Source organism: Daldinia caldariorum (assembly GCF_022478825.1).
Source record: "Daldinia caldariorum strain CBS 122874 unplaced genomic scaffold F4812scaffold_29, whole genome shotgun sequence".
Taxonomy (NCBI): Eukaryota; Fungi; Ascomycota; class Sordariomycetes; order Xylariales; family Hypoxylaceae; genus Daldinia; species Daldinia caldariorum.
In genome coordinates, this window is record NW_025953065.1 from 174,992 (window position 1) to 198,580 (window position 23,589).

A 23,589-nucleotide genomic window follows, 5' to 3' on the forward strand; every position below is an offset into this window, starting at 1 on the left:
AGAAGATTGAGCGAAGTGAGAAGTGAGAGGCATGGAAAAGTTCCTCGCATGAATTATCGCAAGATCAACAGGTTTGGATAGGAATAATGACCTCACGTCTAGCATGATACCCTACTCGGCTTGTAAATTGTCCAGATATAAATTGTCCAGAACCGAGGGTGGTCCAAGTCTTTCACAAGTCCACATAGGTCTAATCTAAGATGCCGCCGCCTATGTGGATTGATCTAGAGTTCACTTGGTACCTAGGTAGGAGGCATATCTTGAATTTGAACTGTATTTATACGTAGCTGCCTACCTAATAGTCTAATAGATAGGCACTTTAAACCTTGTACGTTCTATACCAGGTGCCTAAGGTGAACGCGGTCTTACGCTTGTCTCCCGAAACTTTTGTTCTCGTCTCTCGGCTCCCCTAAGGCGTTTTGTACATCGTCTCGACTTTCCCTTTTCTCAACCTGCGAATCATGCGCCTCCTCATCGTTCATCGTGCTAGACGATTCTAACAACTGTGGCGAATGGTCGGTACTACGCGCTACGTGCTTCTCGCTTTCGGCTTGCTGCGCTTCTTCTTCGTCAGGTTTCTTAGGACCGGTGGGCGCGAACCTCGAGCGGGCACGGATACGTTCGCCATACTTGTAGAAGGCGAAGGGAATCACCGCTAGCAACGTTGCGACGCCACCGATTAAGGAGCCTCCGCCGCCGACTCCGAGCGCTTCAAACATGTAGTTGGTAAACAACGGCGCCGCAGCGCCGCAAGCCGAACGACAGACAGTATTTACGGCGATAGCGGACGCGGCGTACATCAAGTAGGAGTCGACCAGATAATTCAAATATCCCACAAAGATAAGCATGAGCGAAGTCGCCAAGAATACGCCAGCGATCGTCGGAACGATCCAATGGATTGAGCTGCCGAGCATGTTAGTCGTCTTCCCGTATCGATCGTGCGTTGTCTGCCTTACTTGAACTCGGCGGTCCACGCGAACCAAAACATGGTAACGGGAAAAAGAACGCCGCCGATGAGGGCCAGAGTCAGCCTGTCTTCAGGTTTTATGGGTATCCCCCTCTGCATCTTCTTGGTCTTGTGTTTGGAATCGAAGAAGACGATAATAGCGCCGATGAAGGAGCCGATAACGGTCCCGATTAAGGGGAGCTCTCCAACTCCGGCGTTCCACCCTCGTCTCTGCTGGAAGACGATCGGGTAGATGGTGAATAGCATGTAGAGCAACATGTACACGACAGACATGTAAACGGCACATAAGAAGGAGATAGGATCGAAAAGGATGATCCACGGCCTCGTCAACGCCACCTTATAGATCCCTACTAACGAGCGATCGCTCTCCTCGACCGGGGCCTTGACATTTTCGTAACCAGGAACCTTCGCCTTCCTTATGCGACGAGCTCGATGAACTAAGATCATGGGACCGAACGTCTCGGGGATGGTGAACATGGGAATCGCCGTAGCACCGCCGAGCCACAGCAAAACATAAAAGCTCCATCTCCAGTTCTTCGTAAGCTCGAGGAAGCCCCCGACGACCGGTCCAAGGGCTGGCCCTACCCAAACCACTACCATAAAGTTAGCAGTCAGTTAGAACGTTCGGGGATTGGGGATTATAGCCGTAGCTTGACAGCATCAACGACTTCGTCCTGGCCGAGACCGACGGACCCCCGAAACAAGCGTAAAAGGGGAAAGCATCCCAACATTCAGGTACATACTGCACGAGAAGACGGCCATGGTGAAACCGCGCTCGGCCGGACCCCATAGGTCCGCGAGCACGCCGGGGCTGTTGCTAAGCGGAGCGCTAACAAATGTGCCGGTGAGGAACCTGCCGACGAGCAAGCTGCCGAAGTTTGGCGCGAAAGCACAGAGGAAATTAAACGAGATATACAGCAAGAAGGTGCTATAAAAGATCCATCTTCTTCCGTAGAACTATTTCAACCTCTTTGTTTAGTACTTTATCTACTTTCAGGGGTAAGATCGGGAGACTTCATACCTCCGATAGGGGGGCAAAGATTAGAGGTCCGGCGCAATAACCCAACAGGAAGAGGGTTATAGTGAGTCCTGCCGCTTCGTCTGAGATGTCGAACTCTTTAGATATGCTCTATGACACATCGCATTAACAATCTTGACATGCCTGATAGAAAAATATGAGTATAAGAAAATCAACGGCTTACACCAAAGCAACCGGAAGGGGCCGACGATGCAAAAGTAGCGTTCACAACAAGTAAAACCGCGCATATTGTCACGTACCATCGCCTGGGTTTAGACCAGTTATGGGGATTCTCGATATCGTCGGGTTCGAAATCGACGTGTCCATTGGAGTTGAGGTACGGGCGTTCTTCAAACTCCAGCTCGGCAGTCTTATACGGCTTCGCCGTAGCCCGCGACAGAATACGTATAAGACGTCCCATAGTTATTCGAATAGGTATTTCTACTTTCCCAGGTCCGGGGCGCGAAGCATTGGAACAAAGACATATCGGTAAACGATCCAAGAGGTCCGAGAAGGATATTAAATAAAATCGTCCATAATGAGCTAAGCAGACTGGAGGCTCGCGCTTAGTGTTAAAGGCGACGCTACCAGGCATGTAGCGTAGCATTGAGATGAGCATGACAGCATTGCGTCAACCTTGCCGGCTACCAATGCGAGATTTCGTATTGGGTTGTTATTGTTATTGCCGATTTCCATCCCCTAAAGACCGGGAATAGTTGATCTTATCAATCAAAATTGTTAAGCCAACGGGGTTGAGTGATTCCGTCCTGTCCCTGAGCCTATGATCTGCAGGGTCGACGTCCTAAAATCGTGTCATTAGAGCAACTATGATGTATTACATTATACCTACCAGGGGACTGTCTCCTAGAGCACAGCACTGGGGAATAAGAGCGATCCCGTCAGCATACATCCATCCACCATATCCGCCTGGCCCGGAGATAAGAGATAACTAGCCCCCCTCACCCTTCAATTAGCCTTTCCATTTAGGTACCTCTAGGTAGTTTTGGGCATCACTTTGATTTTGCATTTGTCAACACCGCAAATCACTCAGAAGCTCATGACTCACGACGGGGGGATTTGGGCTCCGATTACTGCTTACGAAACACCGTCAGAGCTGCTGGCTCGTTAGGTAGCCGTTGCGCTATCTTGTATAAGTGATATCCGATAGTGTAAGTGTTTGCGATCGCTTGCGACGAAGAAAGAAAAAAAAAAAAAAAAGGAGGGGGGGAGGAGTGGGGGAACAGGCAGGGGGATGCTTCGAGGAGAGGGCCGTTTTACTATTATCTATTTAATCTACCAACGCCTCATGTAGTAAGGGTATCTCTTTAGTTACTCTAGGCTTGAAAAACGGAGAAATCGGATCTATCTAGACTAATATGCGATACAACTTAAGCTTTGATCTTCTCGGGTGGTGCGGTTGTCCCGACCCTTCTCAACATCTGTATCGTCTTGCACATGCGCCTCGATCACGGTGTCGTCCAGTCCCCAAACCATGTCCTTCAACAAAGTCTCTTCTGCTGGAGCGGCATAGCTTAGCACCGTGTAGATGACGATCGAAGTCACGAATCCGAACAGGAAGTTCAAGGTGTAGAGGTTAGCGGCACCGTCGCTGATGTGAATAGTTTCGGGTCCGCTGATACTCAGACCTAGCCCTGGGAGAAGAGGCGCGACGGGCACAATGAACGCGACGGCTGCTCGCCAGTTGCATCCGCCGACGTAGCGATAACGTCCATCTGGATTGTATAAGCCGGGTATGTCGATACGCCCCCTCTTCACAAGCCAGTAGTCGGACGCCATTATGCCAGCCATCGGTCCGAGGAATACGGCATACCCGCTCATAAAGGCGAGGAACGTCTGCGCAGAGCTGAGGATCTTCCACGGCACCAGCACCCAACCTCCAACAAGCGCGGCGATAATACAGCCACGCCTGATATTGATCCAGCGGGGGAAAAGGACGGTCAAGTCATTGGCCGCCGAAATCGAGTTGGCGGTGATATTTGTACCGACCTATTTCGCATGGTCTTAATACGAAGAACCCCTTACGGATTATTGCTTTGGATCTTTGCGTTGGATCTTTCGTACATACCTGCGCAATATACCAGGCGAGGGCGGCGAAAAATGCAGCACATCGCCCGCCGGAGCCGTAATCCAGCCAAATTGCTATGATATCCAGGGGATTCCAGAGATAGTCTCCGCTAAAGACTTTGCTCGCGGACGTCGTCACGATACCCAAAACGCCACACAACGTAAATATGATGGGCATCGCCGGTAGTTGGATATATTGACCCCTGGCAGACCTTGCGTAACGAGTAAAATCAGGTATGTTTACGGCCAACGTGCTCCATTGGCCGGACACGCTTGACATGCAAGTTAGCCACAGCCAGGCATACTGCTGCCCGCCTGCCGTTGCTCGCAAGGCGAAGATATCACCGCCCCCTCCAGCCTTTTTTATACACCACCCCATCGTAGCGATGGCGGCCACCGGGGCGGCGAACAGCTTAACCCAAAACAGCGGACGCAGCTTGGTAGGATGAATTAGGAGCAGCGGCAGCTGAACTATCCAGAAGAGAAAGTAGGAGAGCATCCCCTGAGTCGTGATGCCGGCAGATTGGGACAGCCGATTCGGAATGTCGTTATACGACGGCGCCCACGCGCGCAGCATAATCGTGACGCACTGAGCCCCGTTCGCGCCCTATAACTTCACGTTAATCTTATTGCCCGTCGTCCTCAAGCGCCTCTCCTCTTCTCCCTCCGGTTTTATTACCTGTATACCCAGCCAAAACATGGCCAGAATGGCCCGGCTGACGATGCAGAAGTATCTTAGATAGTACCCAAAACTGCTCGTAGCGATCACGGAGAAGGGGATGTGAAGTTTCGCGCCGATGGCGCCGTTAAGCACAAGAGGCACGGCGACGCAAAACGTCCCTACTATCATGACGGGAATGGCCTCGCGCCAACTCAAGCCCACGGCGAGGATCGCAGAGGCCGTCTGCCACGTAGCAAGGTTGATAGTATCGGTAGCCCAGTAGGCCAGAATCGTCCACGTGTCCCACGTCTGATCCTCGACGGGTGTCGGATCTAGCAAGCCAGCCCGCGTCAGTATGCCTCGTGGAGTATTCTAGACGGAGAAACTCTACCCATATCGTGGTTCGTCCATACGTGCGACGGGGCCAGCGCTCCAGCCTGCTTGGGAAGTTCCCAAGAGTGAAGGGAGGTAAGCCTCCGCCTAAGCTCAGCGGCCGACGGCTTTTTGGGCGTAACCATCTTGCCGAACTCTCGAGTTTCCAAAGACGAGAACCGACTCGAAGCAGAAGACGCGAAGAGGAGCCCTATTGAAGTGTACCATGTAAACTCATCTTAGGGGCAACCTTGGACTGATGTAGATATACCTACCTGGCGCATCGTAGGTACCCAGTGATCAGCTGCCAGTGATACGGGACGATGCTAGATAAGAGAGCTGCAAGACACGCAGGGGTGCGAGATAGCCTCTCAGCTATCCCAGAATCCAATGAGGAACGAGATCCTTATCAGCCTTCCCAGATCCACGTACCAGATCCAGAGCATCCTGGCAAGCTGAAGGCTGGACTTTGAATTGGCACGTCCATCTCGAGCGAGTAACGAAGACTCAAGGGCTTTATCAGAGATTTTCGTAGTCCTTTAGGTACCTAATCCTATACATATTCCTTACTAGGTACTTATTCGAGATGAACATACCTATGGACCTATGTAATAATCTGTGTGTCTAGTCTGGGACAAAGGAACGTAATAGGTATGGAATGTCTCGGGTGAATGCCGCGGCGGCATGGCAGGGGCCTACTTCTGGACCGTGTTCTGATCCGTACATTAAGCCACAGAGAACCTGGAAGATACGCAAAGCTATAGGTACCTGTTCTAAACTTGACTAACAGGTAACGTAGCTGCGTACCCAAGGTTTCTCACGACATCATCGTCGTGCTAAACCCTCCAAACCAACCTGCTTGTCGCAGAATATGTTAATAGCCTGGATAATCTTCACCTCCGCTCTGCCCTCTTGGCTCCGAGTGAATGCTAAGCGCCATGCGCTTTCGTCTTCCACTATATCGCTGTAATTGCCCGCCTCTTCCTCTGCTTTGCCCTTGAAGACACTCCCAGTTTCGCCTTCCCACGAGTCAGCTGGCGTCTCCGCTAACTTCGTCAACAGATCTGGCGCAACGGTAATGTGGTGAGCACCCGCGAGCTTCATGATTTCCTGTATAGATGTCAGGCTAGCAGGTAAAACCCGGGTTCTGCTGCCGATCTTCTCGTAATAGCGCTGAGCGGAGCCGCAAAAGTCGAATGCTTTGTGCTGGCCGACGTAACTACCTAGCGATCAGCCTTTACACTCACCAGACAACCAAATATCGACGGGGGACACGTACTTCTCGTCAAAGTGCACTCGCAGCTCGTTGATATACGGCGCGATATAGGTGCAGCCGACGTGAGCCGCTAGGGCAGCTTGTTCGAGACAAAACATGGTCGTTGCCAGGGTGGCGATACCCTGGGTTTCCAGCTCCCGACACGCCTGTAACCCTTCCCAGGTCGAAGGTATCTTGATACAAACCCTCCGGGCGTCGTATGCCGGGTCTAGATCCTTGAATATCGCAACGATACCTATGATGCCTTCCATTAGCGATCCAACCACTACGATTTCACGTTGCGTTAGCCACGCCAAAGTCATTCACGTACGTTTGGCATTTTCGATTGTCTTTTGCTTGTCGTAGGAGTACCTCGGGTTCGTCTGTATATGAGAGTATCCCTTCAAATAGGGTACAATCCTCAAGGCCAGTTTGACCATCATAGCCTCCACCGCCAGCTCTTCTGCTCCCACGCCGGGATATGACGAACGCTTCGATAACGCATAGTCGATGGCGTCTTGAATTAGCTGGGCGTGAACAGGTTTCCCATGTTCGTCGAGGCGTATCAACTCGTGGTAGGCGATCGCCTAGGATGTTTTAATCCCTTGCTTCCCGTAGCGAGTTTCGTCACAAGTCGGCTCACCTGGTTTGACGTACAATCCACGAACGGGCCAAGCCGCTTCGGTACTGTTTTTGTAAGCTTCAAGTTGCCTTCTCATATATATTTCCTTTAGACCAGCGGACGGGTCCCTACCTTCGACATCAAAAGTATCACAGTCCACCGCTGTACGCGACCGTAATACGTCTAACAAGGTTTCCTGCGAACTCATCTTTCCTCTCCGATATCTCACGTTCTATTCGGTAACGGTTAGCGGTAAGAGTCGTTAACGTCAGGCTTAACTACCTAGACCTAAAGAACCTTTATACGGCGAGAGGGAATAATGATAGGAGCTGCCAGCTCCCCGCTGTCTATCTACAGGAAGTTATTGGATATTTTTACGCCACTTAACCTCGGCCGAAACATAACGGACCAGCGATCTCGGATGAAGCGGGGGAATTTACGTCTTAACCTTGTCGTTCATATCATCGACGATTTAAGTTTACTTGGAAGTTTTGAAAGCTCGGGTATATTAATCCCGGCTTCGCTGTTCTCAAGTCTCGACCCCTCGGTAGACTTCTGCCCGCTTGTGGATCCAAGCGGCGCCGAGCCCGAGGTTGCTATTTAGGGAGGTTAGGTTAGGAGGTAGGTTAGGTATTTATCTATATCTCCCTACCAGGTACGTAATTTATAAATATCACGATTCGCATATTGCTATATTATGTATCTGCTATTTAGATCAGATGACGCCCTTAAAGGTTGAAGGCATACTCTAAAAGAGGGCATCGTGTATGACAAAAGGGGTTAAGGGCTAATTTGACGGAATGCGACCCACGTTCTTTGCATGCAAATATTCAAGAATGCCATAGACATCCCAAGATTAACAAACAGGTTTACCAAGACCATAAAATATAAAAATGTGTCACCAGCAAGCACTTTTAGGCAGTCATAATGCTGTCTTGAAGCCCCCCCCCCCCCTCTATCTACAGTTTTATAACAGCTCTAGCCGCTGAGACATTTTTCAGGTCTTGACGCATCCGGAAACGGCCCCTAGTAGTTTAGCATCAACGAATATGAAAGACTTTTGCATATATACCAACCGAATAAGGCTAAAAACACCCAGGTACACGTCTTTTGTCCTCTCGGGCAGTTCAGATCATCAAGAATATTTGGCAACGACAAAGAGATGGTCTGGGATGCGTTCGTCTCTGGTGCCCCTTTCTTCTCGATGCATCGAACAATAGGAATGCCAGTTTGGTCTTCGTGTAGCTAGAACAAGATGCTTGGTTACGATTTACAAGGCTAAGAACACCATCTTTGTCCCTTCAAGATGGCGATTCAATCATTGCCTCTTTTCTTCTTCTCATCTCTAGTTTATTCTGATACGCCCGAAGGCACGTTTCTATAACGCATCGCGCATCGCGCATCACGGCATGTTAGGCTATTTCTTGATGCTACTCTTGATATTGTCGTAATAACCTCCTTTCGTAAAGCGTAATCGTGCGTGTCGTCGCCATGCAGAGCCGCACAACCACTTCCGTAATTGGACAGCCATCTCAAGAACATACGCAGCAACCCGCCGAAGAACAACCTCAACAACCACCTCAACCTCAAGTCCCGCAGCTAGTACCACAACCGAGGGATTACTTCCAACGGACGCCGCCGGTCTTCCAGTCAAGCGGTCTAACAGAGAGAGTGTCCTTCGCCGCTCGAGCGAACCCTCTTGTTACTAGGGACCATCCGAATTTTATGAGGATCGAACGCTATTTCTTCACGTTGCTCCGAAATACCAATCTTACCATCCAGGAGATACTTCAAAACACCTTTGAACCTCACGAGATCTGTCTCATCGAACCGGTCAGCCATCCGCCAGAGCTGGTTAGATTGCAGAAGAGGAACTCCCTTCGTTATCAGCAGATTCTGGAAACACGCTTCCAGGGCCACGCCCCTACGCTGCAGCTAAAGTTGGCGCTGCTTTACTTCGGATTGCCCGTCGCTCCGATGAAGCCCGGCATGTCTCAAGAATTGGTCATCACGGACCTAGACTTCCTGGAGGACAAGCTCGAGATTTCGGTCGACCCTCTCGGGTTCTTGGACGAGTACGCCGAGAGATCATACGGCGACCCTAATAGACACGTTCCCGATCGTCATTTCTTCAAGCTCCCGCAGATGCAGGAGTTCACGTCTCTGCGTATCCGCCCTAAGCCATATGACGACGATGATTTCTCATCGTTGAGACTTCGCGGCGGTGCGGCGCCCGCGAAGATGGACTGGGAGCAAGAAGGTGACGGCGCTGCCGGTCCAACGACCAGGGCCGTAAGGATTTTCGGCTATCAGGGCTCGGTTCTTGTGGAATATTCTCCTTCTTCCGCGTATGAGAGCTTCGTCGAGGCCGCAGACAAGCTTCTGGGGTTGGTATACAAATACAACTATTCTATACGGCTTCAAGTATGGGACCAAAAGTCCTCCGACACCGAGCCCGTCGCGGAAGAAACGGGCATGATATACCAGAAAAACACCAAGCCCGGCAAAGCCGATAAGATAAGTTCGTTGATTAAACGATTGTTCAGCAAGGGAAATGCGGACGAGAGATACTGCGGTTTTGTGCTGTTCGACAAGGAGGAACCTCCCGAGTTCTACCAGCCGTCCCGCGACGCCGACCGATACATCGTCCGCGTTTGGGATGCCGAAAATCAGAACATGTCGTATATGAAGGTCCCAACCGACCTTTCTTCGAATCTCAAGCCGAACCAATTCAGCAAGGAATACCTGCGCGCGATGAGGTTCTTGCTGCCACGTCCTTGCCATCAGTATTTGCAGTTTTATGAGGTCGGGAACGCCTCCACTTACGGATTACTTGATCCGCCCGCAGGAATTTGGGATCAACTCATCCGAGACCAAGCAAACGCGGACCACTTGCCTCTCCTGTCTTTTGAAGGGATCGACGTGCCGGACGACATCGTCCCGGTTTTCATACCAGGCTTCCACTCCTACGACGCCGACTTCTCGGATCCGTCCCGCGAACCACCCGTAACCACCCTCAGCAGCGATGATCTCGAATTAGACGGGACTAACGACACGGTCGGGCTATCGAAGCTGATCAGCGCGGTAAATGCTGCGAACCCGTTGGTGATGAGCGACAGGAAGAAGATTGGATTCGAAGTCTGGCTTCCAGGAGACGACTTCCTGAACACCGTAAATTCTGGACAGTTCATAAACCTCGTGGATACAGAGATCAACGAGCAGACGATATTTAACTGGAAGGCTGTCGTGCGAGCCTACCAAGGACCGAGAGTCCACGCCGAACCTGGCAAGGTAGGCATCGTAGCTCGACCCGTGTTCAGCAATTACAAGATCACGGCGAAGAACGATGCCAAACGCCAGTTTTCGGTCAACCTCAACGACCTAGAACTGTCGGAGTTTAGAGAGGAGGTCAAGTCCAAGCTATTCCCCAGGTATAATCCAGAATTGAAGCAGATAGGTCTGCATCTGGTGCAGTCTACCTGGTCGAAGAATCCGATCGATTTCGCCATCAGAGCAGATACGAACGAGTACGGGTGGAGATGGATTGTGAGGCACATCACCGAACCGGATATAACCGTATCCGTCGAGTATTGGCCGGATGACTGCGGTAAGTCTTCGAGAGGAAAGTAGTAATATATCGTGACACGTCTGGCTAACCCGAGGCGTAAAAGCTGTGGAAAAGGATACGACGTGGGGACCGCGCTACGATACCGTAGAGCCGCTGTCGCTAACGTCGGAGTTCGATTCGATGGACAAGAGGTTCACGTCGCGTGGCCCACCCGGACAAAAGCTGTTTGAAAAATCCAAGAACAATTTAGAGGGCGCCAGGAGGGCGCTGCGGCTGAGAGAGAGGCTGTTCTGGGACGATATGAGCATGTTTACCAACCCAACCAAACCCGCCATGCCGCTCCAAGGTCCGCCTATCGAGACCATCATCAGGACGGGGCCGTACGTGCCGGCGTTTACCACCGCCATGCGAACTCCTAGCGAAGTGGCGCGGCTCGAAAGAGAAGTTCATTCGTTACGGGGCAACCTTCTTGACCGAGTTAGGGAGTGTCCTTACATGGACTGCGAGAGAATCTTCCGCTTCCAGGATAAGAGCGAGCTCGATCGACACTTACGAGAGGATCATACGACCCTTCAGTGCTTCCTATGCGACGAGGAGAAATACGTCCTTCCATTCTACGATTCCCAGAGCATCAAGCAGCACTTCCTTGACAAACACCTCGACAGCGTTAAGAGGGAAGTGCTTGGGAGCTCCGGGAAAGGCGAAAAGCCTTTTAACCACTCTTTCCCTCCCGGCCCTCGTAACGACATCCCCGCTCCTAGGCCTAGGCCTAAGAGAGAGACACGGGTTGAACCGGAGCCGGCGAAAGATGTGGCGAAAGATGTAGAAAAACAACCTGAAGCGCCCCAGAAACTTACTCCTTTGACTAGATATAAACAGATGGGGACGCCCGCGCGATGGAGAGAAGCGACCGCGACTGACCCGCTCCCTCCTCGTCGACCCCGTTCTCCCCTGTGGGATGAATTTCTCGAGCCGCAGTCCCAACCCTGGGATTTTTACCCGGATGCCGACTGGAGATGCTCTCGATGCTTCCGAGCCGCGGGAAGAAGTTTGAACCAGATAGAGGTAAGTACCCACGCTTCCGACGTGATCTATGCCGATAATATATAATAAGCTGACACGTCGCGATCGTGTACAGATGCACATGGACCAGCGCGGATCTTGCAAAATCCGTCGTACCTTAGGCACCACAAGATACGGCCCCGTGCCCAATCGCAGCGGATGGATCATCCCCGACGAGAAATTCGACTTCAAGACGGCGTATTACAACTTCGTCAACGAATACCCGGCGTACAGACACACCATGTTCCCCGCGCGGCAAGAAAGCGTGGAATCGGTCTGGGAAAACCCGTACAACCTGGACAAGGCGACGGGCTCCATCGAAGACGACCCGAACTACAAAGGGGCAGCGTACATGGAAGCTCGGGGCGACAAGCTCCCGTGGCCACCGTACCAAGGACTCGTGATACCGTTGAACGGGCCGGAGCCAGATTCGCCGGGAGTTTATAGCTTGGTGAGCTTGACCAGCGAGGAGTCGGACGAAGAGATAAAAGAAGAAGAAGAGGACGAAGACGAAGAGGTAAAAGAAGAAGATGATGAAGTCGAAGACGTTCTCGAAGACGAAGAAATCAAATCCGGAAAAAACGGGGATGCTGAGAAAGCGCCTAACTCTCAACACGAGGCTCGATCCGAAGGCAGCGTTTTGGAGTCGACGGAAGACGACAGCCAAGGAAGCTCGACAAGCGGCTACGACGAAAAGGACGAGGAGTACGATCCGAACAAGCAGCCAGCGGACACCGCGGACGAGCTCGAGGAGGAGTACTCGGAGAGAAGCGCGGTTCTAGACCCGATTCGAGACTTGGAGACAGACGAATCGGGGGGGTCCAAGAAGCGTGCCACGCCGGCGACGGCAGATACCCCCGAGCCTGCCAACAAACGCACGCGCTTGCCGGCGTGGAAACCCCTAATAGTAGTCCCGCCCATCTGGGAAGAGATGAACAGAGTCGTCGGGCATCTCCAGCGTGGTTCCCAGCCGCCGGCTACCAATCCGCCCATGTCCGACGTGTCAGATTGCCGGCGGTCTAGTTCCGGACCGCCTTCGGGAAGACCTCAGACCCGAGGGAAGTGAGGTAAAGAGGTGCCTACCACTCGCCACCCGGCGGGAGGATGGGAATTAGATCGAACAAAGTTGAGATGTACAGCTGTAGATTAGAGAGCGGGATGTACGAGGATAGAAGCGCATTTGATCTTTACGGTTTGGATTTTCTTTTATTTTTAGTGAAAGGGGCTTAACCTCACCTAGAATATTTACCTACCTGACTTACCTACCTCCTACTTAGCTAGGTATCTACCTAGGTAGCTAGGTAGGGTAGCTGATATTTCGCTCGGCTTATAGCCTGGGTAGACTAGGTTAGGTAGTTATGGTCATTGTAGTAATAAATAGTAATCTGCTTTTCGGAGTATGCTCGTATATCGACCCGTCACGAAACATTGTCCACTATCCTTACCTACGTCAAGAGCGTACCCTAATTAGAACGGTCAAGGTGTCAAGTACTCCAACTTGCTAGGTACGTGAATGCCAGGTACATAATGATGAATAGGCTATATCTAAACTAGGAGGGGTTTATACACAGATGCCTTTGGCAGTAGCTAGGATTGGCTATGATAATGCGGCGGCGGACACCGTCGCGCTAAGACACGTACGTTATTAACGAGGCCGTCGACGAGGTCTTCGTACCTGTTTGGCTTCCTTTGCATGAGCATGCGGCCGTGCTCGATCAGCGAACGCGCATCCAATTCCACCTCGAGCTCATGCTCCTTCGCGGACCCAACGGGCGCTTGACCAGGTTGACCACCCGAATTCGCGTTCGCGGGTCCCTGCTTCACCTGCGTCAGATCGATCTGGTAGAAACCGTGTTTGTAGCTGAGCCGGTCTTTGATGCGGTCCGGCGGTCGCTCCTTGTTGGGATTCTGACCGCGCTCGATCTCCTCGGCCGAGCCGTCCCAGTTCCATTCCAAGTTGATACTTATGCGGCAGTCTAAGGGTAGGTGGGGGAAATGTATATTCAAATCGGCAATTCGAGCCTTGACGATCTTGGCTATGACGTTGTTGGGATTCTGCTCGTGGACGGTGACCCGGGCCTTTATAGGTGCGCCTTGTTGCAACAGACCAGAAATGCAGGCCGGTACGCGTTGACGCATATGGGGTGCAAGCTCGTAAAATCGGTCAACCTCTCGGCGATGGACGTAGTGTACTTGCACGCGAGACGCCGCCGTAGGATTTCGAGGGAATGAGGCTTTCACCTGCTCGTTCAAGAACTCGTTGAGCTCGCGATGTTGGCTCTGGTAATAGGACTGATTAGCAAGTCGACAGGACAAGACAAGACGAGACAAGACGCGCAGGAAAATCTGAGATCAACTTACCTCCGTCATCGAACTACGAAACGCGACCCTATTGCCGTCTAACACGCACTCGCCAGCCCTCACCTCGGGAAAATAGATCCGGTCGTTGGTCATCTTATCAATAATGACGCCCAGCTTAGCTTCGATCTCGAACACCGCGCCCCGGCTGTGGACTTCTTCGAGATGAGGAAATTGGAGCACGTTGATGCCCAAGAAGTCGGCAACCTCGCGACAAAGGATATTCTTCGGCGTCTCGTTGCTGATACTGGGCTCCCACGGGAACGGTTGGCCGTTGAACGTAAAGGGGTCCTTGGTAGCTGCGTGGCTAGGCTCTTCCGCTCTGGGAGCTGCCGCAGACCTCGCTGCTTCGGGGGAGGTGTGTCGGGAGACGTGGTCCGGCTTCGCGTGTCCACCGGCGTCAGGTAGATTGTTTCCGTTAACCGGTCCGGTCGGGCTGGTCTGGTGGCGGATGTGGTGCTTCAGCGAAAAGTTGCGGCTCGTTACCTTAACCTGGTCGGGATCTCTACTATTCTGGGCCCAAATAGGCGGTCTGTCGTACTTAACACGCTTTCGGCGCGGTATCATCGGCGACGCCGACGGCTGCGCTGAAGCATTTACCGCGGCGGCACGGTGGCCATTCAGCTGAGGTGGCGGTGGAGCCTTTCGGTCGTTCTCGAGCTCGTCGGGTCTGAGATCCCTATGCTCCAGCTTTCGCTTCGCCGGAGCGCCAGCGTGTTGGGATTCCATGGTGTTATGAACGATGGGAGCTTGCGGAGGACGTTGGGGATGGTAAGGATTTACGTCGCTGCTGATAGAGGAAGGGCGATGCCCGCTGCTGCTAGGTAGGCTAGGAACACGTGTTTTAGGTGAGACACTGACACTTCTGTCACGTTCGCTCCGAGATTGTGACCCGCGGTGGGATTCGGCAACGGCGTCGTAAGTACCGTGACTGCTGCTGCTTGACATGCGTTGGATAGGAGCTGGAAGGGGAGGTTTGGGCGATGTCTGCAGCGGTTGAGGAGGGTACGCGGCGGAAACGGTAGAGGCGCGTTTTTGGTACGGGCTTGGTGGCTGCTTGTAACTTACGGCAGGCGAAAGTCGCGGGGGGACCGGCTGGCCCAGAGGTGTCGGAGGTTGAGATGGTTGGCGCTGATGTTGGGATTGCTGCTGCTGCTGGTCAATCAGAAGCGGGTGAGGATGTATGGTCGCGACGGGGCTGCCTTGGATATAAGGGGGCCCATAGGGAGCCGATTGGCTATGCGCGGAGGTGGGAGTAGGGCTCGATTGGATCGAATGGGATCTCTGGTGTAAATATTGAGTGCTGCCGCCAGGCGTGCCTACCGGAGGCGTCTGCGGTGGTAATTGTTGTAAGTGCTGCGCTGGCTGCTGGCTGTGAGGGTAAGGAACAGACCCGTGTTGATGTTGATGTTGTGGTTGATGTTGTGGTTGCGGTTGAGGCTGGGGTTGAGATTGGGATGGGGAATGGGAATGGGAATTATTGTAACTATCGCGAGAATGAGAATAAGCACCCGCAGGCGCACTCGGACCAACAACACCCGGACCAGCGCTAGCACCCAGTGGGCCGTACTGGTGTCTCTGCACAGGACTCGCGGGTGGCTGTTGCGCCGAAGGAAAGGGATAGCCTCCGCTCACGGTACTAACCGACGACGTAGGTGTTCGTCTATAAGGTGACGGGCCAGATACGGAAGCGCTTCCTGGCGACCGTGGATCGTGCGGGCCAGGTGGCTGTAGCGGTGGAACGGGAGGCCTACCGGCAAACGCGTTCGTTGGGGGATTGTACGAGGTAGGAGATTGGTACGGGTTTGGGTTTGCAGAACTTGGTGTATGGCTCGGATATTCGTGAGGATGTTGGCGTTGGCTCGGTGAGGCTCGGGTCTGGTGAGCGTAATCTCTAAACGACTGGGGATGCGGACTAGCACGAGCCGGCGTCGAGGGCGCGGCTGGGTTTGGGTTTGAGTTCGGAATCGGAATCGATATGACAGATGGCGATGTCTGTAACGACGGCTGAGGATGAGGCTGAGGCTGCTGCTTTTTCGATGCGCCTTCGTCTGGTCTGTTTAGCATGCTGTGTAGATCCATCTTCGTGACGTCGGCTGTTTGCTCTCTTGATATTTCTGTGTTGGTTTCGTCTCTTCTCTCGCCTCGCACACCTAAGCTTTCTAAATTTTTTAACGATATTCTTCCTTCTTCCTCTTCTCTTCCTACACTAGGCAATCGAATGCGCAACACGTACAACACGTATACGCACACATATACACTTCTATCACTTACACGCATGCAACATTCAACATGCAACGGACGATATGCGTGCGCGCGCTATCTTCGTCTCTCCTCTCCTCTCTATGTCCCCGATTTCTTCTCTATCGCGCGCGCACAATCACTCTTTCGCTCGTACTCAAACCCGCTTGCTCTAGCGTAGCGTCATCGATGCATTCGTGTGTCTGTTCGATCTCTTTCGTATATTTCTTTTGGATATTCGGACGAAGGAAATCAATGCGACGGATTGTTGATAAAAGCCTAGATTATATCGTATCAGGGTATGGAACAAGTCGGTGTATGGTGCAAACGGTCTGCCCGTCGGGTTGAGTTGGACGTCCGCGCGTTTGGAGCCAATATCGCGAAAAGTATCAATTTTTATATTTCCGCCGTCGAATCGGATCTTCTCTCCGAAAAGCTGAAGCAAAACTGTAGCAAAACTGTAGCAATTGCTCTACGTTGCTCTCGAGGGTGTAAATAGATATTATGAAAATTATGCGCAATAATCCGCGACGGGCGACAGAATTGGCTGATGACTATTATTCCTAGTTTTTATTCCTAGTTGTACAAGACTTGGGTCGAATTATAACAAAGATTAACCCAGGGATGAATGCGAAAGAAGTGCGTGACACACATGATGAATCCATTAATCAGTACAACAGCTTTGATATATACCTATATATAATTTTTTTTTTTCTCTTAAACTCTCCTATCCTTGCCTTACGTGCTAGGTAGTAAAAGTATAGGTACCTATAACGCTACGTTGGAGATTGCGTAAGTTAAAGTATAAGTACTGGGATGCCAGGGTGATTCAAGATTGAAGTAGTAGGTTAGGTAGCGGGAGCTACAGGTACCTAGGTATGCCGCGTACATGCGTACATGTATGTAGCTTCTATAATGTAGTTTGTAGTTTGATTAATTAAACAATAAGATAAACGCCTAAAGGACAACGAAATGAGAAAGAAGGCGTCGAATTCGTGAGTCTCGAGGAATGATCCGCATCAAAGGACATACAAGCTCCTAAAGAAGTCCGACTCGAAATACTTTAGGTGAACCAGGCTGCCAGGTCGAGTACAACCTTGGAACTTATAAAGCCACTTTCAGCCTCCTTGGGAAGCTGGTGTATTGGGAGGCTGGTGTAGGTATTGTACACTTTAGGTAATACATATTGCCAAGGCAGGCTGGCAGGCAGAGCTGTGCCTGACGTGGACTTAACAGCTTAGCCGGCCCGCCAAGTTTGTAAGGTTTACATATTCGGCTGTTGCTTCAACCAAATCCAAGCTTCGCATTCTGATTCTGTTGAAATAAGTTGAGTTGCCCACCAACAGGCGACGTCAAGCCTTTTTAAAGTAAAAAAAGAAATAAATAAAAATACGCCATATAAAAACAAGATACAGCATTACGCAAGTCGCATTACACAGCACGGCATACGTAACCTGTCGCCGCAATCCTGTAATCGACTCGGTTCGGTTCATCTATATTCTCTTCCCTTCTCTCCCTCTCCACGGCCCGAAACAAGTCGTTGGGTAAACTCCCCATCGTCCTTTATACGAACCCGACTTCAAGATGCCTGGTCTGGTTACTGCCACTGGCGTGCTAGCCTTCCTAGCCGATGAAGAACCCGAGCTCAAGGTGTTTGCTCTGCAGACCCTCAACGACGATATCGATACTGTTTGGTTCGAGGTCGCCAACGCTCTAGGCCAGATGTAAGCAAAAACTTTTATATTATTCAAATACTTATCTTCAGGTAATTAGATATTAACCAGCCGAGTTTCCAGCGAGGCTCTCTACGAAGATGAATCCTTTCCCGAACGCAAGCTGGCCGCCCTCGTTCTCGCCAAGGTTTACTACCACCTTCAAGCTTACGATGAGAGCATGTTCTTCGCCCTGGCCGCGGGCGAGCTGTTCAAGCTCGACAACCCCGGGGAGTTTGAGGAGACCATCATTTCCAAGTGCGTCGACCACTACATCGCTGCCAAGAACGAGAACCACACCGTCGTTAGCAAAAAGGACGGGGACGCCTCCTTACCTTCCCTCGCTACGGCTTTCTCGAGCACCGCCGCCGACGGAAACGCCTCCGCTCTTATCTCCCCCACCACTCCGTTCTCCCAGTCCACCTTGCCGTCCAAGTCTCTCCTGTCTCGCGCGTCCACCGATAATACAATCCTCGAGCCTTCTTTCGAACCCCAGAAGAAGCAGCACCGATCCTCCTCCATCGCCCTAACTCACAACGAACTCGACACCCGACGCGCCATCGACAGCGTCATAGAGCGGCTATTTGAGAGCTGCCTGAGAGAGAAACGCTACCAGCAAGTCGTAGGCATCGCTGTCGAAGCGAAGCGGCTCGATGTTGTCAGCAAGGTTATCCAGCGCGCGGACAAAGACTACAAGCACAACAAGGGAAAATCTACGCAGGAAGACACCATGGGTCCGGCCGAGGAGTTACTCGACTACTGCCTAAACATATGCATGGACGTCGTGCAAGAGCGGGCTTTCCGAGACGACATCTTGCAGCTTATTCTCGACATCCTCACCAGCGGCCGGGCCAAGGATCCCGACTATTTCTCCATCGCCAAGTGCATCGTCTATCTAAACAAGGACGAGCAGGCCCGTACCGTCATAGAGCATCTCGTCAAAGCCGAGACCGTCGAGGCTACTGCCATAGCTTACCAATTCGCCTTCGACCTCTACGACAACGGAACGCAGGAGTTTCTTGGCAAGGTCATCTCAGGCTTGCCCAAGGGCGACCCGTCCGCCGAGAAGAAGGAGGGCGAGCTTGCGGGCGAATCCGAGAGGCAGCCGTTACTTAGCGACGTGGAATCCGGAGGAGAAGTGGACGAGAAGAAAGCCGCAATCTACGGAAATATCCGCTCCATCCTCGACGGCACCAAAACCATCAAGCTCAACCTCGAGTTCCTCTACCGCAACAACCGTACCGACCTCAGCATTCTCAACAAGGTTCGGGATAGCCTAGAGGGCCGACACTCCATCTTCCACACCGCCGTCACATTTTGCAACGCCTTCATGAACCAAGGTACCACCAACGACAAATTCTTCAGGGACAATCTGGACTGGCTGGGGAAGGCCGTGAACTGGTCCAAATTTACCGCCACCGCGGCTCTAGGTGTAATCCACCGCGGAAATCTCTCGCAATCTAGGAAGCTCCTGGAGCCTTACCTGCCCCGGGGCGCCGGTGGAATTAGCGGCGGCTCTCCCTACTCTCAAGGCGGCGCCCTTTACGCGTATGGCCTCATCCACGCGAATCACGGCGCCGACGCCCTGGACTACCTCAAGACCCAGTTTACCGCTGCCGAGGAAGAGGTCATCCAGCACGGCGGCGCCTTGGGTCTTGGTCTAGCCGGCATGGCCAGCGGAAACGAGGAGATATTCGAGAACCTCAAGGCTGTCCTATACGCCGACTCCGCTCTCAACGGCGAGGCCGTCGGTCTCGCGATGGGTCTAATCATGCTAGGCACAGGAAACGTAAAGGCTCTGGAAGATATGGTGGCCTACGCGCACGAGACGTCCCACGAGAAGAGCGTGCGAGGTTTGGCCTTGGGTATGGCTTTGATCATGTATGGTCAGCAGGAGGGCGCGGACGTTATGATCGAAGGCCTCCTGATGGATCCGGACCCGTCCTTGCGATACGGCGGCATCATGACCGTGGCGATGGCTTACTGCGGCACCGGCAGCAACAAGGCGATTCGAAAGCTGCTGCACGTCGCCGTCAGCGATGTGAACGACGACGTCCGACGGATCGCGGTTATGAGTTTAGGTTTCATCCTGTTCCGCAAGCCTGGAAGCGTGCCTCGCATGGTCGAACTGCTCTCCGAATCGTACAATCCTCACGTACGTTACGGCTCCGCCATGGCCCTCGGCATCTCGTGCGCGGGAACCGGCCTAGACGAGGCTATCGACCTTTTGGAGCCTATGATGAAGGATCCTACCGACTTCGTCAGGCAAGGCGCCCTGATCGCGTTAGCCATGATCATGATCCAGCAGAACGAAGTGATGAACCCCAAGGTCGCCTCTATCCGCAAGACGCTAAAGAAGGTCGTCGGCGACCGTCACGAGGATGCCATGACCAAATTTGGCGCCGCCGTAGCTCTAGGTATCATCGACGCAGGCGGGCGTAATTGCACCATCGGCCTCCAGACCCAAACAGGCAATCTGAACATGGCCGGCATCGTCGGCATGGCCGTATTCACCCAGTACTGGTATTGGTTCCCCTTCACCCACTTCCTGTCCCTGGCCTTCAGCCCGACCTCCATCATCGCCCTCGACCACGAGCTGGATATCATCGACGTCAAGTTCCACTGCGCTACCAAACCCAGCCTGTTCGACTATCCCCCGGAGCAGGAGGTCAAGGCGGAAGAGGGGCCGGCCTTGATCGCCACGGCGATCCTCTCTACGACCGCCCAAGCCAAACGCCGAGCTCAGAAGAAGGAAAAGGCCCAGCGACGGGAGAGCATGGATATCGATTCCACCGCTACGCCGACCACTTCTAAGCCTAGCGCCGGCGGCGACAAGATGGAGGTTGACACGAAGACCAAACCTAGCGAAGATGCGAAGGAAAAGAAAGAGGGCGAGACCCCCGCGCTGACAGACAAGGAAGAATCCACGCCTCCCGCCGATGTCAAGAAGAAGTCGGAAAAGGAGAAGCCGGGTTATGATATCGAGAACATGAGCCGAGTTCTACCCGCGCAGCTCAAGTACATCAGCCTCGCCAAGGGCCGCTACTGGCCCGTCAAATTGGTGAGACCTGGCCCATTGGTAAGGCGACCCGGTAAATTTTGATTACTTGGTTATGCTAACTACGAATATAGCCTACCGGCGGTCCTATACTGCTACACGATACGCAGCCCGACAAGGAAAAGGCGCTCATCGAAGAAAAGCTCAAGAAGGTCGCAACAGAGAAAGCTCCCGTCGCCGGGACCGGTGGTTCGCGCAATCCACGATCCGTCGAAGAAGCGCTCCTCAGCCGGCTCGGACGAGACCAGCTCGCTACTCCGAGTAGGAACGAGAGCGGCGCCGCTGCCGCCGCCGGTGTTTTGACCACGATCGACGAGGATGGCGAAGGAGACGAGGAGGCGCCGGTCCCTCAGGATTTTGAGTACTATACCGACAAGGAAGACGACGACTAGATGTAGCACCTAGATAGCCTAGCCGTGTGAACCTGTATCTTAGCTGTAACATAGACGATCCAGTCTCGCACAATAATAATTAGCGGGTGTTTTAAGCCCAAGAATATCGCTTTTCTCTGGTAAATTTCGCCCCCTTTTCTAAATACATATCTATTGCTCCATGGAAATACTCTTTATCACTGTCGATTCCAGAAGAGTACCTACCTACTAAGTACCTAGTAGGTCAGGTAGGTAGGTAGTTTTGAACGTTGTATTTATACACGCCATCAATGATCAAAACCCCAGCCCCCTTTACATTCCATCAGCCAACATGGCATTAACCAGTTGAACATGGCGGTCCCCGTTCGTCTCACTCCACTCGCTCTCGTAGTTCAGACCGTAAGGCCAGAAGTGGCCGCCGCCGCAGTTTATCTTGGCATTAGGGCCATCCCACGACCGAAGCAGAGGCGTGGCTTTAGGCCAGTTGTTCGCCGCGCAGTGCTGGTCGAAGGCAGCGGTCTGCCCGACGCCGAGCGTGTGGGCTATCTCGTGCATCGCCGTGCGCTCGGTCATGTAGGACCGGTCCGAGCCGAATCGCAGGTCCCCGTTGTAGTTGGCTTCCGCGGTGGGAACGCCGGGAGAGTAGTAAACTCGGATCGTCTTGGTGGCGCTGGAGAAGCGGGAGTATCGCGCGACGGCAAGCTTCATGGCTGCTTCGATGCGGGAGTACGCCTCGGATTGGTCGGCCGTTGGGTTGGAGGCTTTCTGCAACGTCCATGTTATCGCTGCCGACGCCGCGGAGGCGTAGGTCAAGGTCACGGCAAGAATAGAGAAACGCATGGCTGGTGATGGTATTGTAGCGCTGATTATATCTAGTTCAAGACAGGTTTGGAACGATCTACGCCAACAAACTGGCAGTTTATGTGTTTACATCACATCTATATAATGAGCCCTTCTTCCCCTGCCGAGCTCCACGAATATCTCGCTCTACTATAGCACCATCTTATTCCCTGACAGAATCGCGTCAAAAAAGATGCCCCCCCTAGCCAGTACTTAATAGTTTAAAATATACTCTTATTTTCATTGTTAATAACGCTTTAGCAACATAACATATTAGTTTCATATATTGTAAACCTGCAGAATAATACTAAAGCTATCTTCTAATAGTTTTTGATATTAAATTGACCTAGAATTGACTTTTTTACATTTAATTGAAGTTGTAATACGTTTGGGTTTGGGGTGGGGCATCTTTTTTGACGCCGTTCTGCCTGATTTCCCCTTCGCGGATTAATGGTTCCCACGGGCATCTTGGTAAATGCAACGCAGTTTATCTGCTGATATTAAGCCGCTCAATAATACCCACTTCATCTAGGGCCCTGATGGTTCTCGGACGATTTGCCTCCGATAGATATCGTAAGTACCTAATTGAAACAAACCTCGAAATCTTGGCAGCTCGGGATAGGTACTATATAGGTAAGCTAGGTATCTTGTAATGGTTCCTTGGCGCTTAAAGAACTGCATACTGGCGGACTGGTGATATGAATCCAGGTAGGAGGTAGGTAGGGTGCTGCTATAAACCGGCTCGGGACTCGGGACTCGGGACTCACCCTTACTGTATCCATCTTCCGTCCGGCTTCCTTCTAACGGCATAGGTACCTACTGCATAGGTATCACATAGGAGGCCCCGTAGGTGTGTGAGGTACTAACGGTCAGCAGGGTACGACCCGACCAATTAGGGCTGACTACCTCCATCTACCTGTATGTAGCAAGGTCCCCGGCTCAGCCCGCTACCTAGCTGAACTCGCCTGTAAATGGACAAATGCAAGGGCTTACAGGGGTTTTTCTAGCGGTGAATAAGCTTCTCCGAATCTTGTCCTTGTGTCATCCAGCCCTGAAAGCCGCATTCTCTAACCATCCCATCCTTTCAATTGTCACCTACGTGCGTCCCTCCTTGCTTGTAAAATAGCATCATGGGTAAGTACAAAAGTAAGTGAAGAGAGAGAGAGAAAAAGAGCTGAAGTAGGCGTTTACCTGTGTCAACAAACATATACAGACGTGAATCGTCTTTCGGAAATGCAGCGAAATCGGACTTGATTGGATTTAGCAGATTTCGTCTCTAACTGGCTGTATTGCCCAACAGTCCGTCCTCTCTTTCTCGCCGGTTCGTAATGTTTACAACTCATCGTCTATCGATGTGTATCTCTTTTTCTTAATCCACCATCGACTTCTTCTCTTTTTC

The 23,589-nt window shown here is 52.2% G+C and overlaps 7 protein-coding genes across 7 annotated transcripts; 2 read left to right on the forward strand and 5 right to left on the reverse strand.

Annotated features, from left to right (window-relative positions):
• Window positions 1-256: 256 nt before the first annotated feature.
• On the reverse strand, window positions 257-3,203 carry F4812DRAFT_447628 (MFS general substrate transporter). The gene is made up of 7 exons (XM_047935769.1): window positions 3,052-3,203; window positions 2,836-2,943; window positions 2,170-2,787; window positions 1,989-2,096; window positions 1,711-1,924; window positions 957-1,560; window positions 257-903 (listed from the first exon to the last, which is right to left on the reverse strand). The coding sequence occupies exons 3-7, from the start codon at window positions 2,602-2,604 to the stop codon at window positions 366-368; spliced, it is 1,899 nt and encodes a 632-aa protein (XP_047785565.1). The 5' UTR covers window positions 2,605-2,787; window positions 2,836-2,943; window positions 3,052-3,203; the 3' UTR covers window positions 257-365.
• A 170-nt stretch (window positions 3,204-3,373) lies between these two features.
• F4812DRAFT_453700 (permease for cytosine/purines, uracil, thiamine, allantoin-domain-containing protein) lies at window positions 3,374-5,249 on the reverse strand (the record flags this gene model as incomplete). The annotated part of the gene is made up of 5 exons (XM_047936522.1): window positions 3,374-3,424; window positions 3,456-3,992; window positions 4,072-4,677; window positions 4,750-5,063; window positions 5,123-5,249. The coding sequence occupies 5 exons, from the start codon at window positions 5,247-5,249 to the stop codon at window positions 3,374-3,376; spliced, it is 1,635 nt and encodes a 544-aa protein (XP_047785566.1).
• A 679-nt stretch (window positions 5,250-5,928) lies between these two features.
• F4812DRAFT_468885 (putative transaldolase) lies at window positions 5,929-7,806 on the reverse strand (the record flags this gene model as incomplete). The annotated part of the gene is made up of 5 exons (XM_047938822.1): window positions 7,113-7,806; window positions 7,002-7,045; window positions 6,690-6,945; window positions 6,383-6,614; window positions 5,929-6,322 (listed from the first exon to the last, which is right to left on the reverse strand). The coding sequence occupies exons 1-5, from the start codon at window positions 7,186-7,188 to the stop codon at window positions 5,929-5,931; spliced, it is 1,002 nt and encodes a 333-aa protein (XP_047785567.1). The 5' UTR covers window positions 7,189-7,806.
• A 412-nt stretch (window positions 7,807-8,218) lies between these two features.
• Window positions 8,219-12,937, forward strand: F4812DRAFT_255262 (uncharacterized protein). The gene is made up of 3 exons (XM_047930760.1): window positions 8,219-10,587; window positions 10,652-11,613; window positions 11,687-12,937. The coding sequence occupies exons 1-3, from the start codon at window positions 8,472-8,474 to the stop codon at window positions 12,674-12,676; spliced, it is 4,068 nt and encodes a 1,355-aa protein (XP_047785568.1). The 5' UTR covers window positions 8,219-8,471; the 3' UTR covers window positions 12,677-12,937.
• A 260-nt stretch (window positions 12,938-13,197) lies between these two features.
• Window positions 13,198-16,050, reverse strand: F4812DRAFT_453703 (mRNA triphosphatase CET1; the record flags this gene model as incomplete). The annotated part of the gene is made up of 2 exons (XM_047936523.1): window positions 13,198-13,890; window positions 13,972-16,050. The coding sequence occupies 2 exons, from the start codon at window positions 16,048-16,050 to the stop codon at window positions 13,198-13,200; spliced, it is 2,772 nt and encodes a 923-aa protein (XP_047785569.1).
• A 1,440-nt stretch (window positions 16,051-17,490) lies between these two features.
• On the forward strand, window positions 17,491-21,475 carry F4812DRAFT_447638 (26S proteasome regulatory complex, non-ATPase subcomplex, Rpn2/Psmd1 subunit). The gene is made up of 3 exons (XM_047935770.1): window positions 17,491-17,933; window positions 18,006-21,000; window positions 21,054-21,475. The coding sequence occupies exons 1-3, from the start codon at window positions 17,794-17,796 to the stop codon at window positions 21,369-21,371; spliced, it is 3,453 nt and encodes a 1,150-aa protein (XP_047785570.1). The 5' UTR covers window positions 17,491-17,793; the 3' UTR covers window positions 21,372-21,475.
• On the reverse strand, window positions 21,476-22,449 carry F4812DRAFT_447640 (uncharacterized protein). Its single transcript, XM_047935771.1, has one exon. It carries the CDS (start codon window positions 22,188-22,190, stop codon window positions 21,663-21,665), a length of 528 nt encoding a protein of 175 aa, XP_047785571.1. The 5' UTR covers window positions 22,191-22,449; the 3' UTR covers window positions 21,476-21,662.
• Window positions 22,450-23,589: the final 1,140 nt, after the last annotated feature.